Source organism: Moschus berezovskii, chromosome 14 (assembly GCF_049115385.1).
Source record: "Moschus berezovskii isolate FMDL1 chromosome 14, NW_MosBer_1.0, whole genome shotgun sequence".
In the NCBI taxonomy this organism is placed as follows: domain Eukaryota; kingdom Metazoa; phylum Chordata; class Mammalia; order Artiodactyla; family Moschidae; genus Moschus; species Moschus berezovskii.
The window spans coordinates 83,994,306-84,015,069 of record NC_142473.1 but is presented as its reverse complement, the minus strand read 5'-3'; the positions used below and the strand labels follow the sequence as shown (position 1 = coordinate 84,015,069).

The following is a 20,764-nucleotide window of genomic DNA, read 5'->3' as shown; positions in this document are numbered from 1 at the left end:
ATTTGTCTTATGGTTCAGGCTTATTGTATCATACCTAAGAAATGTTAGTTTACCCCAAGGTCAAATTAGAATTTTTATTATTTTCATTACCTTTGACGCATTGACCTCTCATTCGTTATGTGTTAAATTTTGTGTATGGTGTGAAGTAATGGTGAGGTTTATTTTATTTCTTATAGATGTCCAAATGATTCAACATAGTTTGTTGAAACTGTTTTCAACATAGTTGGTTGAAAAGTCCTTGTTTTTCCTATTGAATTACTTTGATATCTTTGTAAAAATTTATATATTTGGTCCTATATCTGTACATTCTCTTGTATTTTACAGGTCTGCATGTTTATTCTGTACCAGTGCAACACACTCTTCATTTCTGTAGCTTTATATAAGTTTTGATATTAAGTAATTACTTCAACTCATTTTTTGCAAGTGATTTGTTTCACTAGATTCTTTTAAATTTCTATATCTATACATATTTTGCAAAAAGCTTGTCAGCTTCTCCAAAAGTTCTGTTGAAATTTTGATTGGAATTTCATGAAATTTTTAGCATTGATATGGTAAAAATAATGAGGTTCTAATCCATGATATATCTCAATGAGTTTTACATTTAATTTCTCTCAACAATGTGATTTTGACCTTCATAAACAGGTATTGAGTATTTCAAAAGTTAATCCTCATATTTCATTTTTAAAAACAGTTTGGATATTGTATTGTAGATGATATGATAAAGGCAGAAATTAGCAAACTGTCTTCCAAAGTGGCTGTTGCATTTCCATTAGCAGTATATGAGTTGCTGTTGCTTCCCATCTTCAGGAAACAGGTAATAGTTATAGTAACAATGATAATATTAGCTAAAACAACACTTAGTGTGTTTAGTGTGTGTGCAGACAGTTGGTATTTAATCCTCAACGAATCTACTAAATGGTTACTACTATCATTTTCATACTTATTTTATACATTAGGAAATAGAAGCATGGAGAAGTTAAGAATTCTGTCCAAGACCAAGCAGCTAATAAAGAGCAAGGCCAAGTTAGGTCTCAGGTTATTCTTATTTAAATACTTTCCCTCCAAATTCTTAACCTATACCCAACATTGTTATGTTATGATAAACTAGTAATCTCCTTTTGAAACGATCATAATAATTCTACTTAATACCACTTCAGAGACAAGCTTTATGGAAAAAAGTTTATCAACTCACACACACACACACACACACGGTTACACACACAGACAAAATAACATTGAGTTCCCAAGTGGTAAGTGAAATTGGCCTGGTACTTTTAGATGTTCAATGAACACTGTTAAAAAAGAATTGAGGTTATGATTATAGCTTCAAGATTATCCATGTCACATACATGAATTCTAACCCTCTCATTCTCTGATCACAGGGATAGTAGAAAAAAGGTAGAAACATTTAATTGCCATTTTGGGAAAGGCTACTAAAATAAATTACTTCTCCCTTGAGGAAATAAACAGTGCTGGTTAATGCACTTGGAAAAAACTCATTTATGTTGTGAGAACTAAAGGAGTTGAGAAGGCAAGACTGTGAGGATTTCTCGGTGGAGCAAATTACAAAGGCAGTACTTCTCCCCAACACCCTCTGTGGCTAGACTTGGGGTTCTAGTGAAATGAGTGGAGAGCAAGAGAAGTCCCACAGACCAAAACATACAGCTCCGCTCTGAGCATAGATGCTCTGGATAAAAGCTTGGAATAATTGGCTTTGGAAGATTTCTCATGCAGGGAACATTTAATCAACTGCTATCTTGATAACTGGATTTGCTTTTCTACCTTAAAGAAAGAAAATCTGCCATGTTCTTAAGGTCCTGTGTTAGTGGTCTTCAGAGAAACAGAAGCAGTAGAATACACTCATGTGCGTGCACGTGCGTGCATACACACACACACATGATTTAGTATAAGAAAATGGGTCATGTGATTATGAAATCTAACATATCGCAAGACCGGCAACTGGCAAGCTAGAGACCCAGGAGACCTGATGGTACAATTCTCATATGAATACTGGCGGGGTGAGACTCAAGAAGAGCTAATATTTCAGTTCAAATCTGAAGGCAGAGAAAAATCTCAATGTCTCAACTCAAAGGAAGTCAGACAAACAGAGAATTCGATCTTTATTAGTCTTCTTGTTTTATTTAGGCACTTGATGAGATCTGCCCACATTACAGAGGCAGGATAACCTGTTTTACTCAGTCTATTGACTCAGTTCAGTTCAGTTCAGAGGCTCAGTCATGTCCGACTCTTTGTGACCCATGAATGGCAGCATGCCAGGCCCCCCTGTCCATCACCAACTCCCAAACCCATGTTCATCAAGTTGGTGATGCTATCCAACCATCTCATCCTCTGTAGTCCCCTTCTCCTCCTGCCCCCAGTCCTTCCCAGCATCAGGGTCTTTTTGGTGGCCAAAGTTTCAGCCTCAGCATCAGTTCTTCCAATGAACACCCAGGCCTGGTCTCCTTTAGGATGGACTGATTGGATCTCCTTGCAGTCCAAGGGACTCTCAAGAGTCTTCTCCAAAACCACAGTTCAAAAGCATCAATTCTTCGGCGCTCAGCTTTCTTCACAGTCCAACTCTCACATCTGTACATGACCACTGGTAGTCAGGATCAGTTACCCGGCTGTCACAGTTACTGGTCTTTTCACCTGTTGATTCAGAATCATGGGAGACTTAAAATGGACAGAGAACACTTTTAACTTTCTGTTCAAAGGAATCAGTGTTGTGTCTCTTGGAAAAAAAAAAAATCTCTTACTTTAGAATTAAGACTTCTAGGCCACCCAAGCATTGCAAGAACAGGAAATAAAATTTTTGCAAGTTCCTCAGGATAATAGGATAAATGTTTTGCAAGTTCCTCAGGATACATGATTACTAGACCCATGAATCACAGCTATGGTACAAACAGACTGTAAATTTGATGCTTATTGAGGGCATATTGGTGTTCTGGAAACCTTAACTGTAGCTCTGTAAGGTATTGTCACCTATCTGGGCATGTAAAATTTTATTAATCCAGTTGTTTCTAAACTACTGTCAAGTTTTTCTTTGTTGTTTATAACTTGCAAATATTTCTTGAACTCTATCCTCCCATGCTATTAATGGGTTCAGTTCAGTTCAGTTCAGTTCAGTCACTCAGTCGTGTCTGACTCTCCGCGATCCCATGAATCACAGCACGCCAGGCCTCCCTGTCCATCACCAACTCCTGGAGTTCACTCAAACTCATGTCCACAGAGTCGGTGATGCCATCCAGCCATCTCATTCTCTGTCATCCCCTTCTCCTCCCGCCCCCAACCTTTCCCAGCATCAGAGTCTTTTCCAGTGAGTCAACTCATCGCATGAGGTGGCCAAAGTATTGGAGTTTCAGCTTTAGCATCAGTCCTTCCAATGAACACCCAGGATTGATCTCCTTTAGAATGGACTGGTTGGATCTCTTTGCAGTCCAAGGGACTCTCAAGAGTCTTCTACAGCACCACAGTTCAAAAGCATCAATTCTTCGGCGATCAGCTTTCTTCACAGTCCAACTCTCACATCCATACATGACAACGGGAAAAACCATAGCCTTGACTAGACGGACGTTGGTTGGCAAAGTAATGTCTCTGCTTTTTAATATACTATCAAGGTTGGTCATAACTTTCCTTCCAAGGAGTAAGCATCTTTTAATTTCATGGCTGCAATCAGCATCTGCAGTGATTTTGGAGCCCAGAAAAATAAAGTCTGACACTGTTTCCACTGTTTTTCCATCTATTTCCCATGAAGTGATAGGACCAGATGCCATGATCTTTGTTTTCTGAATGTTGAGCTTCAAGCCAACCTTTTCACTCTCCTCTTTCACTTTCATCAAGAGGCTTTTGAGTTCCTCTTCACTTTCTGCCATAAGGGTAGTGTCATCTGCATATCTGAGGTTATTGATATTTCTCCCAGCAATCTTGATTCCAGCTTGTGTTTCTTTCAGCCCAGTGTTCCTCATGATATACTCTGCATATAAGTTAAATAAGCAAGGTGACAATATACAACCTTGACGTACTCCTTTTCCTATTTGGAACCAGTCTGTTGTTCCATGTCCAGTTCTGACTGTTGCTTCCTGACCTGCATACAGGTTTCTCAAGAGGCAGGTCAGGTGGTCTGGTATTCCCATCTCTTTCAGAATGTTCCACAGTTTATTGTGGTCCACACAGTCAAAGGCTTTGGCATAGTCAATGAAGCAGAAATAGATGTTTTTCTCTTGCTTTCTCCATGATCCAGAGGATGTTGGCAATTTGATCTCTGGTGCCTCTGCCTTTTCTAAAACCTGTTTGAACATCTGGGAGTTCACGGTTCACATATTGCTGAAGCCTGACTTGGAGAATTTTGAGCATGACTTTACTAGCGTGTGAGATGAGTGCAATTGTGCAGTAGTTTGAGCATTCTTTGGCATTGCCTTTCTTAGGGATTGGAGTGAAGACTGACCTTTTCCAGTCCTGTGGCCACTGCTGAGTTTTCCAAATTTGCTGGCATATTGAGTGCAGCACTTTCACAGCATCATCTTTCAAGATTTGAAATAGCTCAACTGGAATTCCATCACCTCCACTAGATTTGTTCGTAGTGATGCTTTCTAAGGCCCACTTGACTTCACATTCCAAGATGTCTGGCTCTAGGTCAGTGATCACGTTATCGTGACTATCTTGGTCATGAAGATCTTTTTTGTACAGTTCTTCTGTGTATTCTCGCCACCTCTTCTTAATATCTTCTGCTTCTGTTAGGTCCATACCATTTCTGTCCTTTATCAAGCCCATCTTTGCATGAAATGTTCCTTTGGAATCTCTAACTTTCTTTAAGAGATCTCTTGTCTTTCCTATTCTGTTGTTTTCCTCTATTTCTTTGCATTGATCACTGAGGAAGGCTTTCTTATCTCTCCTTGCTATTCTTTGGAACTCTGCATTCAGATGCTTATATCTTTCCTTTTCTCCTTTGCTTTTCGCTTCTCTTCTTTTCACAGCTATTTGTAAGGCCTCTTCAGACAGCCATTTTGCTTTTCTGCATTTCTTTTCCATGGGGATGGTCTTGGTCCCTGTCTCCTGTACAATGTCATGAACCTCCGTCCAGAGTTCATCAGGCACTCTGTCTATCAGATCTAGTCCCTTAAATCTATTTCTCACTTCCACTGTATAATCATAAGGGATTTGATTTAGGTCATATCTGAATGGTCTAGTGGTTTTCCCTACTTTCTTCAATTTAAGTCTGAATTTGTCAATAAGGAGTTCATGATCTGAGCCACAGTCAGCTCCTGGTCTTGTTTTTGCTAACTGTATACAGCTTCTCCATCTTTGGCTGCAAAGAATATAATCAATCTGATTTCGGCATTGACCATCTGGTGATGTCCATGTGTAGAGTCTTCTCTTGCGTTGTTGGAAGAGGGTGTCTGCTATGACCAGTACGTTCTCTTGGCAAAACTCTATTAGCCTTTGCCCTGCTTCATTCCGTGCTCCAAGGCCAAATTTGCCTGTTACTCCAGGTGTTTCTTGACTTCCTACTTTTGCATTCCAGTCCCCTATAATGAAAAGAACATCTTTCAGGGTTTCCTAAATGTAGATCCTAAAATGCAAATTTTATGTAAGTGGTTTATGAGAAGGGATTGAGTGAAGCGACTATGGTAGGGGAGGAAATGGTGTGGCCTAAACTAGTGTCTGGTTTCAGCTGGTAGTCATGAGAGCTCTAGAGAATACTTTGTACTAGTGAACTGGTTCTATTTTGAGGCAAGAGATCAGCTGGTGTTGTAATTTTCTGTTCTCTTTTGGGAGTTTTTCAAAACTAAACTAAACTCTGAGAACACAGGGCTCTGATCTGTTTTTATTCACCAGTGAACCTTCAACAACTATCAGTGTTTCCTGATATTTTGGGTTCAAAATTATTTACTGATTAATGAATCAGAAAGAATAAATGGACAATATCCTGAAATTTTGTGTATAGATGAGATATTTTTAAAAAGCAATTTTTATTTAATTTTCTTTTTATATAGTTTTTATTGATATGTAATTCACATGCAATAAAATGCACCCATTTCAAGTACACAGTTTGATGAATTTTAACAAGTGAGTACGTCCATTGTACCACCGATTATACAATTTAAGAACATGCCTATTAACCTTTGTAGTTCATTCACCACCCACTGATGCACCAAGTAATCACTGATTTACTTTCTGTCACCTACAGATTAGCTTTGCCTTTCTAGAACTGTATATAAATGTAATAATTCAGTGTATTATCTTTTTCATCTGGCTTCTTTTATTCAGTATAACATTTTTGAAAGAGATCCATGTTACTGTTTGTAATTGGTTCACTTTTATGTGGGGTAATATTCTATAGTATGAACGTGCTATAATTGATTTACCTATTTACCTGTTAATGTGTATTCATGTTATTTCCAGTTTTTCACTGTTAAGAGTAAAAGCTGAATAACAGTTTTTAATAATAAGTGTTACTGAAAAGTAAACTGACAACCAGAGAAATGTAAATAGCTTTTATATACAGGATAATTAAATCTTGCTGAGATGTGGAAAACAAGATAAACTGTTTGCTCAAATGCTGATAATCTCAGTTCTGATTTCTTCCTCATCCTCAGTTTAAAGAAAAAAATAAAAACACATGATTCTCCTAAAGTTTTTGACTAGAAGTTTTCTTAGATTTTCAGTAAGATAGGAAAGAGTTCTCTAGACTTCAGCACTTTCCCCATATTTTATTGACATTTTACTTTACTTTATGCTTTTATTTGTTCATTCATATTCACTGTGGCCAGAAATTGTGCTACCTTATAGAAAATACATTGTATGGCAGGCAAATGATTTACGGAGTATGAATGAAAATATTTAACAAATAGAAATTTATAGAACCTGTCTGATATTTAGATTTTTTTTTATTTGAGTCACCACCTTCTCTGATATTTTTTAGCCTAAGATGACGACATGAGCAATACTAAATATTCAGAAGTCCACAAGGAAATTAGGAATATGATGCAATCTTCATTATGTTGCTTCAGAAGTTCAATGGCCCATTAGTTTTGGAGCTTTAAAATGCTGCACTCTATCATGTTATAGTGAACATGTTACTATCAACTATGACATATCAAAACGATCATAGTATTAACAAAAATTTATTGAATTTAGTTAATGAACTACTATGTGCAATCTGTCAAGCATAGCTCCTGGCTCAGTAAATAGTAGCTAGCAATTAGTATACCTTCTTATGATCATTGCTTTGCAGTTAAGATTATGGTCCGAGAAATCAGTCAGATTCTGATTATTGACTTTTTAAAAGAATTAATTATTTTCATTGGAGGCTAATTACTTTATATTATTGTGGTGGTTTTTGCCATACATCAACATGAATCAGCCATGGATGCACATATGTCCGCCCATGCTGAACCCCCTACCATCTCCCTCCCCACCCCATCCCTCTGGGTTGTCCCAGAGAACTGGCTTTGGGTGCCCTGCTTCATGCATCGAACTTGCACTGGTCATCTATTTTCATATGGTAATATACATATTTCAATGCTATTCTCTCAAATCATCCCAGCTCACCTTCTCCCACAGAGTCCAGAAGTCTGTTCTTTATATCTGTGTCTCTTTTGCTGTCTTGCATATAGGGTCGTTGTTACTGTATTTCTATATTTCAACACACACACACACATACATGCATTAATATACTGTATTGGTGTTTCTCTTTCTGACATACTTCCCTTTGTATAGGAAGCTCCAGTTTCATCCTCCTCATTGGAACTGACTCAAATGTGTTCTTTTTTATAGCTGAGTAATACTCCATTGTGTAAATGTACCAAAGCTTTCTTATCCATTCGTCTGCAGATGGACATCTAAGTTGCTTCCGTGTCCTGGCTATTATAAACAGTGTTGCGATGAACACTGGGGTACACGTATCTCTTTCAACTCTGGTTTCCTCGGTGTGTATGCCCAGGAGTGGGATTGCTGGGTCGTATGGCAGTTCTATTTCCAGTTTTTTTTTAAGGAATCTCCACACTGTTCTCCATAGTGGCTGTACTAGTTTGCATTCCCACCAACAGTGTAAGAGGGTTCCCTTTTCTCCACACCCTCTCCAGCATTTATTGCTTGTAGACTTTTGGAAAGCAGCCATTCTGACTGGCGTGAAATGGTACCTCACTGTGGTTTCGATTTGCATTTCTCTGATAATGAGTGATGTTGAGCATCTTTTCATGTGTTTGTTAGCCATCTGTATGTCTTCTTTGGAGAAATGTCTGTTTAGTTCTTTGGCCCATTTTTTAAAAATTTATTTTATTGGAGGCAAATTACCTTGCATTAATATATTGGTTGGTTTTGCCATACATTGACACGAATCCGCCCCGGGTGTACATGTGTTCCCTTTCTTGAACCCCCCTCCCCCCTCCCTCTTCCCCATATCCTCCCTCCAGGTCATCCCCGTACACCAGCCCCAAGCATCCTGTATCATGCGTCGAATCTGGACTGGTGATTCATTTCACATATGATAATATACATGCTACAATGCCGTTCTCCCCAATCATCCCACCTTCACCCTCTCCCACAGAGTCCCAAAGACTGTTCTATATGCCTATGTCTCTTTTGCGGTCTCATATACAGGGTTAAGGTTACCATCTTTCTAAATTCCATATATATGCGTTAGTATACTGTATTGATGTTTTTCTTTCTGGCTTACTTCACTCTGTATAATAGGCTCCAATTTCATCCACCTCATTAAAACTGATTCAAATGCATTCTTTTTGATGGCTGAAAAATGCTCCATTGTGTATATGTACCAAAGCTTTCTTATCCATTCATCTGCAGATGTCCATCTAGGTTGCCCATTTTTTGATTGGGTCGTTTATTTTTCTGGAATTGAGCTGCAGGAGCTGCTTGTATATTTTTGAGATTAATTCTTTGTCATTTGCTTCGTTTGCTCTTATTTTCTCCCATTCTGAAGGCTGTCTTTTCACCTTGCTTATAGTTTCCTTTGTTGTGCAGAAGCTTTTAATTTTAATTAGGTCCCATTTGTTTATTTTTGCTTTTATTTCCAATATTCTACTTCTTCTTTTTTTAAAAAATTTATTTATTTTAATTGGAGGCTAATTACTTTACATTATTGTATTGGTTTTGCCATACATTGACATGAATCTGCCCTGGGTGTACATGTGTTCCCCATCTTGAACCCCCGCCACCTCCCTCCCCATCCCATCCCTCTGGTTAACTGGAGCCTATTATACCTCTTCCTTTCTAATTTAGATTTCTTTTATTTCTTTTCTCTGATTTCTATGGCTAGAACTTCCAACAAATAATAAATGTGGCAAGAGTGAAGATCCTTGTCTCTTTTCCTTATCTTAGAGGAAATACTTTCTGAGTATACACAGTATAAAACATTATACACTAAGTATAATGTTAACTGTGGGATTATCATGAATGGCTTTTACTGCATTGAGATATGTTTCCTCTCTGCCTACTTTCTGAAGAGTTTTTGTCACAAACGGGTGAAGAGTTTTGTCAAAAGCTTTCTTTGCCTATACTAAGATGATTAAATAATTTTTATTCTTCAATTTGTTAACATGGTATATCACATTGATTGCTTTATTGCTATTGAACTATCCTTATATCTCTGGGATAAATCATATTTGATCATGGTGTATGATCCTTTTAACTTATATTGAACTTAGTTGCTAATATTTTGTTGAAGAATTTTGCATCTAGGTTCATCAGTATATTGGCCTATAATTCTCTCTTCTTTTGTGATATCTTTGTCTGATTTTGGGTGATGCAGTCCTCATAGAATGAGTTCAGAACCATCCCTTTCTCTGTAAATTTTTTGAAATAGTTTCAGAAAGACAGGTGTTAACTCTTCACTAAATGTTTGGTAGAACTTACCCATGAAGAAATCTGGTCCTGGACTTTTTGTTTTTTTCAAAATTGAAAGTGTGTGTTAGTTGCTCAGTCATGTCTAACTCTTTATGACCCTATGAACTGTAGACTTCCAGGCTCCTCTGTCCGTGGAATTCTCCAGGCAAGAATACTGGAGTGGGTTGCCATTTTTTCCTCCAGGGGATCTTTCTAACCCAGTAATTGAATCCCGGTCTCCTGTACTGCAGGCAGATTCTTTACCATCTGAGCCACCATAGTTTTAATTTTTTTAAAATTATGGATTTAATTTAATTACTTTTAATTTATATGATAATATTTCCTGGTTTTTACTGGTTCAGTCTTGTAGGATTGTGCATGTTTAGGAATTTATCCATTTCTTCCAAGTTGTTTATTTTATTGGCATATGATTGTTTGTAGTAATCTCTTATGATCTTTTTTGCTTTCTATGGGATTATTTGTAACTTCTCATTTTAAATATTTTGTTTTTATTGATTTGGGCCTTGATGAGTCTGGCTAAAGTTTTGTCAGCTTTGCTTATTTTTTCAAAGAACCAGGTCTTAGTTTCATTATTATTATTATTTTTTAATTTTTAGTTTCTTTATCTTTTTCTATTTCTTTTAGGTGAATAGTTAGATTGTTCCTTGAGATTTCTCCTCTTTCCTGAAGAAGGCTTCTATTGCTCTAAACTTCCCTCTTAGAACTGCTTCTACCACATCCTGTGGATACCTGGAGGAGGGCATGGCAACCTGCTCCAGTATTCTTGCTTGGAGAATCCCCATGAACAGAGGATGGTAGGGTATGGTCCACAGGGTCACACAGAGTCAGACATGACTGAAGTGACAGCATGCATGCATAGATTCTAGGTCATTTCACGTTTCTCTTAATTTGTCTTCAGGCACTTTAAAATTCCTTCTTTCAGTGATTCATTGGTTGTTTAGTGTTGTCTTGTTTAGCTTCCACTTGCTTTTTCAGTTTCTTTTTTCCTATAGTTGATTTCTAGTTTCATAGTCCTGTGGCCAGAACAATTTCTTGACATGGTTATACTATTATTACTATTTTCCCCAGTTCTCCATCCACTGCCTAGCCATACATCTAAATATAATAGATGTATCAAGTCATGTAACATGTGACTTAAACCCTCTCCTCTAGGCTTCAGAGTATTTGCTAAAAATATGTGTTGCACTGTCCTGAGGATAATACATGTGAACAAAATTTGAAAAAATCTGCTTGCCTAGGTAGATTTTTTTTATTGAATGACCAATAGAATTCCCCAAAGTCTAAAATGTCAGCAAGAAGGCATAAGATGATATCTTTCTATATTTCTGCACCAGAAGTGTTGGTAAAATTTTAATCTCCATTTGTTCTCCAACTCTAGATATCACACTGCCAGAAAATATATCAAATCACAAGGTTCCTATAGATACCATTTGTCTGATATGTTTATAATACAAGTGAGACATTGACTCAGAATCTTACTCACTTCTGGTGACCTTAGTTAGTGAGGAAATGTTTTCAGAGGTATGCAACCTCGATGAAACCCCATGGAGTGTTCACATAGCATTTACTATCTTTTATGTCTCAGTTCATGATACCCAAGGGCTTATATTAGAGTTGCTTTCTCACCCAAATTTCCCACCAGGAATGAAAACTGTTGCTACATTAGTTTAAAGTTCACAGAAAAGAACCAATCAGGTGACGATGTATTGTTTGTGGACAAATTCTCCGCAATATCTGTTTCTAAGGCAAAAGTTAGGAAAAAAAAATACCAGAGATAATTAATTCCTAGGGGGACAAAGCCTTAGATATTAATAGAAAAATCAGTCCTATAACATTCTCAGTATCCTCTCTAAATACTAAGATTCAAGAATAAGCTGTTTTCTTATTTCAAGAGCAGAATAAGAGGAGTTTATTAAGTAATGAAATATTTGTATTTCTTGTTGTGGAATCATGAATCTAAGTGCTAAAGATCAGAAGATTCTCCTTAGTACTTAAGAAGTTTGGGTTTCAAATTTATCATAGCATTTTATTTTCCTTTGATGTGAATTTCCAAGGCAGTGGAGCTTTGCAAATGTGTGCTGAATCCGTTTGAATAAATCTGTGCCATCTTGATATTCTCTGCTTCCTGTAGAATTGTCCAGTCAGTGGGAACACTTGAGAAACTTCCATTACATGACGTGGTGTTTGAGCAGCTACAAATAATGATTATTTCTTATTCCTGAGTACATTGATCATTCTTCGTAAGGACAGAGGCCACCACGGTAAGTTAACTAGCACTGCTGAGTTTTAATCTGGTTTTTACATTTCCATTTTATTCTAAGGGGTTGAGAGTTAAAATCATTAAAGTTTTCCTTTCTGATATTGAGGGTTTTAGATGTGTTAGGATATTTTGCAGAAACATTTATTTTTCTCACTATGGGTTTAACTATAATTAATAAGGGATAGGTTTATGATTTATGGATTCCCATGGCGAATCAATGGGAGAGAGAAGGACAGCATTTGGATTCTACTTTTTTTTTTTGAAGAAAAAGTCCAGTTCAAAAACCTAGATCCAAATAGAAAATGAATTAAAATATGGCATTAAAAATGTACCCTCTGCTCTGATTGGGAGTCTTTATTAAACTCCAAGCTCAAAGGCTATTTTATTCTAATTCTATTCCAACTTTGGTGGATCTTGTTAGATCTTATTTTTGTTTCAGTGAATGTGGTTCCAATGGCATGATTAAATGTCTGTATCCCTGAACTGGACTTCCCTGGTGGCTCAGTGGTAAAGAATCCACTTGCCAATACAAGAGATGCAAGAGCTGAAGGTTTGATCCCTGGGTTGGGAAGATCCTCTGGAGTAGGAAATGCCAACCCACTCCAGTGTTCTTGCTTGGAAAATTCAATGGACAGAGGAGCCTGGCGGACTGCAGTCCATGGGGTCACAAAGACTTGGACATGGCTGAACACACACACACACGCACACACACACGACCATAGACTTACATCTTTTTCTTAGAGAGTCAAAACAGGTATTGCTAAATATAAGAGATGAAAGCTAATTTTCTTTGTCACCCTATGGTGATTTTTTTTCCTTGTATTCTTGCCTGGAGAATCCCAGGGACGGGGGAGCTGGTAGGCTGCCGTCTATGGGGTCGCACAGAGTCGGACACGACTGAAGCGACTCAGCAGCAGCAGCAGCAGCATACAGTCACCTTAAGGTGTCTGAACAGAGTAAGATGTGGTACTGTGGAAAGAAAATACTGTTTTGGGCTTTAGAAGACTTGGATTCTTGTGGATTACTGATCAGTTAGCTGTTTTTCTCTCTGGGTCTCAGCTTCCTCATCTTTAAAGAGGATCATGACATTTGGTCCCATTACTTCATGGCAAATAGATGGAATGGAAGCAATGGAAACAGTGACAGATTTTATTTTCTTGGGCTCCAAATCACTGAATATGGTGACTGTAGCCATGAAATTAAAAGATACTTCCTTCTTGGAAGAAAAGCTATGACCAACCAGACAGCATATTAAAAAGCAGAGACACTACTTTGCCAACAAAGTTCTGTCTAGTCAAGTTATGGTTTTTCCAGTAGACATGTACAGATGTGAGAGGTGGAACATATCACAGCACTGTTTACAACAGCCAGGACATGGAAGCAACTTAGATGTCCATCGGCAGATGACTGGGTAATAAAGCTGTGGTACATATACACAATGGAGTATTACTCAGCTATTAAAAAGAATACATTTGAATCAGTTCTAATGAGGTGGATGAAACTGGAGCCTATTATACAGAGTGAAGTAAGCAAGAAAGAAAAACACCAATACAGTATACTAATGCATATATATGGAATTTAGAAAGATGGTAACGATGGCCCTATATGCAAGACAGCAAAAGAGACACAGATGTAAAGAACAGACTTTTGGACTCTGTGGGAGAAGGCGAGGGTGGGATGATTTGAGAGAATAGCATTGAAACATATATATTATCTTATGTGAAATAGATCACTAGTCCAGGTTCGATGCATGAGACAGGGGACTCAGGGCTGGTGTACTGGGATGACCCTGAAGGATGGGATGGGGAGGGAGGTGGGAGGGGGTTCAGGATCAGGAACACATGTACATCCATGGCTGATTCATGTGAATGTATGGCAAAAACCACCACAATATTGTAAAGTAATTAGTCTCCAATTAAAATTAAAAAAAAAAAGAAACACTCTGAGACAATATGTAACTGAACAAGCATGGCTGTGGTCCAGTAAAATTTTATTTATTGACTGAAAAAAATATTACACATGAAGTCAAAAAGAAAAAAGAGAGATGGAATGTAAAGAAAGCTGAGTGCCGAAGAATTGATGCTTTTGAACTGTGGTGTTGGAGAAGATTCTTGAGAGTCCCTTGGACAGCAAGATCAAACCAGTTAATCCTAAAGGAAATCAGTCCTGAATATTCATTGGAAGATTTGATGCTGAAGCTGAAACTCCAATACTTTGGCCACCTGATGTAAAGAACTGACTCATTTGAAAAGACCCTGATGCTGGGAAAGATTGAAAGCAGGAGGAGAAGGGGACAACAGTGGATTAGATGGTTGGATGGAATCACCGACTAAATGGACATGAATTTGAGCAAGCTGCGGAGTTGGTGATGGACAAAGAGGCCTGGCATACTGCATGCAGGCCATGAAGTCTCAAAGACTCGGGCATGACTGAGCGACTGAACTGAACTGAACTGATAAGATGATAAAATTCAAAGTACTGGGAAATTTTTTGTTTGCAAAACTCTGGGTCTTGTCCAATCGACCCTGGATCCCATTTACATCGTTCACTATATTTCATAGGTTAGCAAAAGAACTGCCATGGGTTTCACATGGTCACTGGTGGCCGTGTCTAAACTCTGACACAGTTGATTCCCAGAAGTGAACTGGGTTCCTCCTGGAGAGGCGCTGAGTGGTAAAGAGCTAGATACAGGCATCCTGAATTTGAATGCAGTCTTCCCTATTAGGTTTTTCATCATTATTACTTTGGGCAAGTCACTTATCTTCTTGCAACCCCAGTTTCTTTTTCTTTAAAATACAGACAATAGTACACCAACCTCACAAGGATCATTTTGAAGACCACATACATGTAAAATATTTAGTATAATGCCTAGTACATTGTGAAACTCAACAAAGCTTACAGTTATAGGAATGCGATGGTGTAAAAAATAAATCTCTGCATTCTATAAATATTGAGAAAAAGCAGACTTATAGTAAAAGTGCATTAACCAGCGTTTGAGTATATTGAATTTAAGCAAGTAACAAAGATTTCCCTGCTTAAGAAGTAGTTTGTCTGCTGAAGTTCTTACCTATCAGTTGCAGTCTGTGTGCCATCTTAGGGAAGGTCAAGATTATTTTGTTGTCCATAACTTTTGTCCATTTCTTATTTTTCCAAAACTATGAGTATTAGAGAATATGAGTGGAAATAGGAACAGAATTGGTCTCTGGATTAAGACAAAAAAAAAAAAAAAAACAGAACAAAACGGAAAATTATCCTGTGTTTGGGTCTGTCAATTAACAGAGGACATCAAAAATGTCCACTGAGTTTGACATAGGCCAGGTTGTTTTGTTTGTGAGTTGGTTATTGTGTTGTGTGGGATAAAAAGAGCTGATATAAATTGTAAAAGAGAACTATTTTAAAGCTAGCTTCTTCAAAGTTTGCAAGAAGCTGAGGTAAAAAGTGAAATAATGAGAATGAATGAGTTAACTTTGGGATATTCTGTCTGATTTTGATCATGAAATCCAACTGTTGGTACAGACCATTGGGAAAGCATAAAAATATATCAGTTGGTTCTTGGTTCTCCCAGGTGTCAACTTCTCTAGAGAAGAGTTGGCAATTAGAAGTGCATGCAGACTTTCTTCTCAAGTGTTCTTGTCTCTGGAAGGATTCTCTGATGCCCTGGGCTGTCCAGAAGACAGCCCACTATCCTGGGGCTTGGAACTCTAAAGCTATCTTCTCAAAGTAGAGTTTGTGGGATCATCTGGAAGAGTTCCTTGGTTCTGAGAATGTGGGGCTTCTCTGGTGGCTCAGATGGTAAAGCATCTGCCTGTGATTCAGGAGTCCTGGGTTCAATCCCTGGGTCTGAAAGATCCCCTGGAGAAGGAAATGGCAACCCACTGCAGTACTCTTTTATTTATTTATTTTTATTTTTATTGGAGACTAATTACTTTACATTATTGTATTGGTTTTGCCATACATTAACATGAATCACTGCGGTACTCTTGCCTGGAAAATTCCATGGACAGAGGCTCCTGGTAGGCTACAGTCCATGGGATCACAAAGAGTCGGACAAGACTGAGTAACTTCATTGGAAGAGTTACCTCATTATGTACCTTGCCCACTTGTAACATAGACAATTCATTTTACCCTTCACTGCCTTTTTGCTTTAAAAATACATAAATATAAAGAGAATAATGAAATCTTAGTTATTGTAAAATGCAAAGATTAATAATGACAATACGTAGTTGGATTCACGTTGCTAAGTTACTTCAGGCATGTCTGACTCTCTGTGACCCTATGGACTGTTGCCTACCAGGCTCTTATGTCAATGGGATTCTCCAGACAAGCATTCTGGAGTGGACTGGCATGCCCTTCTCCAGGAGATCTTCCTAACCCAGGGATCAAACCTGGGTAATGATGTCTTTTATATCTTCTGCATTGGCATGCAGGTTCTTTACCACTAGTGCCATCTGGAAAGCCCACTTAGCTATATATGTTACCTTAAAGTTGACTCGACTAATGTAAATATTCCTCATCAAGTGAATGGAAATGGATTTTGCATTAAAGTGATCTGGTTGATTACTGAGACTTGGCTTATTACCTGTTAGTATTAATGGCATATGTTGAAACTAGTGATCAATAATTTTTAGATGATAGACTGAAGACAGTATCTAGGATGATTAAAAGTGGTCCATGGGGCAGCTAGGGCAGACTTACCCCCTGCCCCGATCCTGTAAAAGCTGTTAGAGTCCAGCGAGGCCCTCATTCTATGTTCATTTAGAGAATTGATAATAATAACTTTATGAGCACATTAAAGTGATTTCTTCAAATATTAATATATTCAGATAATATACTTTGGGGTCCCACAATGTGCCAGTACACAACTTCCTATGTTTCTTTTCCCGTACATTTTCACATTCAATTAAAAAATTCATTGTTTCAACCTAAGGCCTCCAAGAAAAAAACATGTAAGTTATATTTATTTTCCGATTAAAATTAGTAAGGCAAGCTCCAGAATTTTGAAAACTATTAAAAAATGTAAAAAAAAAATCTAAGAGAGTCAACTAAGAAATTTTGGTGCATGGATTCCTAGTTTGGGGAAAAGAAGGAATCATTTGTGATATTGTCAGAGTACTGTTAAAAGGTAGTATTTTGTAGTAATTCGTTATTTTATATTCCCTTTTTCTTTCTTTCTTTTTTAAAGGTAAAGTGTTCCTTGTCAGAGTTTTTATTAGCCATACCACATAGATGGAGAATGAAAGGAATGTGACCGTATTCATTCTAGTAGGCCTTACACAGAACCCCCAAATGCAAACAGTAGTGTTTGTGGTGTTTTTGCTCTTGTACATGGTAACCCTCTCAGGCAACCTGCTCATTGTGGTTACCGTTACCACCAGCCAGGCTCTGAACTCCCCCATGTACTTCTTCCTGACCCACCTTTCCTTGATAGACACAGTTTACTCTTCTTCTTCAGCTCCTAAGTTGATTGTGGACTCCCTTGAGGAGATCAAGACAATCTCCTTTAATGGGTGTATGGCTCAAGTCTATGCAGAACACGTTTTTGGTGCTACTGAGATCATCCTGCTCACAGAGATGGCCTATGACCGCTACATGGCCATCTGCAAACCTCTGCACTACACGGCCATCATGAGCCACAGGCTGTGCCTCCTCCTGCTGGGGGTGGCCTGGACCGGAGGATTTCTCCACGCAACCGTTCAGATCCTCTTTACAGTCTGGCTGCCCTTCTGTGGCCCCAATGTCATAGATCACTTCATGTGTGACTTGTACCCTTTGTTGAAACTTGTCTGCACGGACACTCACATCCTTGGTCTCTTTGTTGCTGCCAACAGTGGGTCCATCTGCCTGTTAAACTTCCTCCTCCTGTTGATCTCCTATGTGGTCATCTTGCGCTCCCTAAGGAACTATAGCCTGGAGGGGAGGCACAGAGCCCTTTCCACGTGTGTCTCTCACATCACAGTCGTTGCTTTGTCTTTTGTGCCCTGCACATTTGTGTATCTTCGCCCAGTCACCACTCTGCCCATTGATAAAGCTGTTGCTGTCTTTTACACTATGGTGGCCCCTATGTTAAATCCTTTAATCTATACCCTCAGAAATGCTGAGGTAAAACGTGCTATGAAGAAACTCTGGAGAAAGAAAGTGACTGCAGATAGTGATTAAAGAGATTCACTGAGCTTTATGGATAGAAGTAAAACAGATAATCTCATCCAATCCTCTTTATCTATAGATGAATACATCAATTCTAAAAGGGACTGAATAATAACTGCAGATAGCCACTGAATGACAGAATAGCCTGGCATGTTGCAGTCCATGAGGTTGCAAAGTGTTGGACTTAGGGACTGAGCAACAAGCTAAGCACAGACCTTAAGTTTAGACTGGAATCCAGGTTTACTTTCTCCCTTCCCACACTCTCCTCATCACAACATAATGCTTTTTAATCAATATTTATCTATTATCTGATTATCTCAAATGCCTTCAGAAGCTCCAAGCTAAGAACCTAGCATATTGGATTGGTATTCAAATTGTCTTATTTTGTAACATGGAGATGTTGGTTACTACTGATTATTGAAAATAAAATGTTAAATATATTCATTTGGTTTGAACTCAATATAAATTCTTCTGTGGAATTTTCTTGTTCAATGAATCTTTGTTGTACAGTGAAAAGAAATCGTGTTTCTCAAATGCTTATAAGGCTGGCACTGTGTTTGTTATTTTACATATGGTATCAGTTGAGGTCCAGCCAGGAGACAGACCACAGTGCAGTTTGAATAGAAAGAATTCACATACAATAAATAATTGTATGAGGGTATTAACTACAAAGGGCTTCCCTTGTGACTGGGTGGTAAAAATTCTCTTCCCAGTGCAAGAGACATGGATTCGACCCTTGGGTTGGGAAGATCCCCTGGAGAAGGAAATGACAGCCCACTCCAGTACACTTGCTTGGAAAGCCCATTGACAGAGTGGCCTGGTGGACTACAATCCATGGAGTTGCAAGAGAGTCAGACACAACTTAGTGACTAAATGAAAACAGCTATTAATTATAACAGGGTGCAATGAGCTCTCTAAAGAAGCACCTGGGGCTGAGAGATTAATTTGCAAGGAAGTAACATATTTAGAATGTTGGGATTCTAGTCTTACGGAGAAGGTGTAGTTGTTGCCCATTGAATGGTGGAAAAATTTAACTGGATTGCCTTGAGCAAGAAATAATTCATGATGGCTGAACAGAGGCTGGTAGGCATGGAATGTTTCTGGGACTGGTGAGATGGAGCCTTTCACTGCAGTGCTGATTGGCTGAGGCTCATGAGCAAGGAAGTATGACCTTGAGTGGCAAGCAGAAAAACCCGTTTTGGGTGTAGGTGGAGCAACATTGGCAGAAAACACAACTCACGCCAGTATTCTTGCCTGGAAAATTCCATGGATAGAGGAGTTTGTGGGCTAGAGCCCATGAGGTTGCAAAAAAGTCAGATAACGCTGACCAACTAACTGAGTGATCACTGATCTCATTAATCCTTTCAGTAAAGATGCACGAACAGAGATGAACAATCACTTGCAGGTGGTTATTGTAGAACAGATTTAAGCTTCTTTGTTATTTAAACTTTTAGCTCTATAACAGAATAAAAAAAAATGAAAAGAGAATTTATAAGAATCTGTTGCATGCAGCTGAAGCTGCTCAATGCAACTAAATAGAATGTGAAATTTTTAAAAGGTATGAGAACAACTAATGGGAACTAGCATAAAATTTTGGGAATTTGAACAAAATCTGTACTTTAATTAATAATACTGCATCACATGTTAATTTCCTGTTTTTTTTTTAACAACATAGTATTTCTCAGAATTGGATCAAAAGTTTCAAGCCTCATTATTTTTTTTTTAAAATCACTAAGATAATACACTTTCTAGACTTTTAGTAGTAATACTAGATGGCAGAATAAATGGAAGTATTATCAAAATTTTTAGTGAATTATTCCGTTAGATTTATTTTCTAATTTTCCTTGCTATGGATTCTTAGATGGACTTCCTAGATGGCTCATCAGTAAATTATCCACCTGCAATGCAGGAGACTCAGGTTCAATCCCTGGGTCAAGAAGATGTCCTGGAGAAGTAAATGGCAACTCACTTCACTATTCTTGCCTAGGAAATCCCATGAACAGAGAAGCCTGGTGGGCTATAGTCCATGGGGTCACAAAAGACTCGGACACGACTTAGAGACTATACAACAACAACGACTCCTTAGATCCTCCCATCATTTAAAGGTGAACACTCGGTTTCCAGAAACATGGGGTTTTAAAAGAATCTTTGATATTAATTTCTCATGTAAATGCTTTCTTCTCTGCAATCACCCTTTGTGCTTTGTCAGGCTTTTAACTTTTCTGAGGCTTTCAATGATTAAGTCAAAGATCTCTTGGCGAATGTCACATTGCACTTGCAACTATGTGGGTTATTGTCAAATATCTTTTAATATTGATTTCTAGCATAATTCAACACTGATAAGAGAACAGACTTTGTATGATTTCAATTCTTTTATACCATGAAATTTTTGCACCTTGTTTTATGCCCCTGGATATGTTCCAATGTCTTCTGGTTTATAGTCTATGGGAACTTGAATAGAATTTGTATTTCATTGTTGTATGAAAATTGTATAAA

General features: G+C 38.0%; 1 protein-coding gene across 1 annotated transcript; it reads left to right on the top strand.

Annotated features, from left to right (window-relative positions):
* The first annotated feature begins 17,350 nt into the window (after positions 1 to 17,350).
* On the top strand, positions 17,351 to 18,280 carry LOC129555075 (olfactory receptor 4C12-like). The gene has a single exon (XM_055424250.2). The coding sequence runs from the start codon at positions 17,351 to 17,353 to the stop codon at positions 18,278 to 18,280; it is 930 nt and encodes a 309-aa protein (XP_055280225.2).
* Positions 18,281 to 20,764: the final 2,484 nt, after the last annotated feature.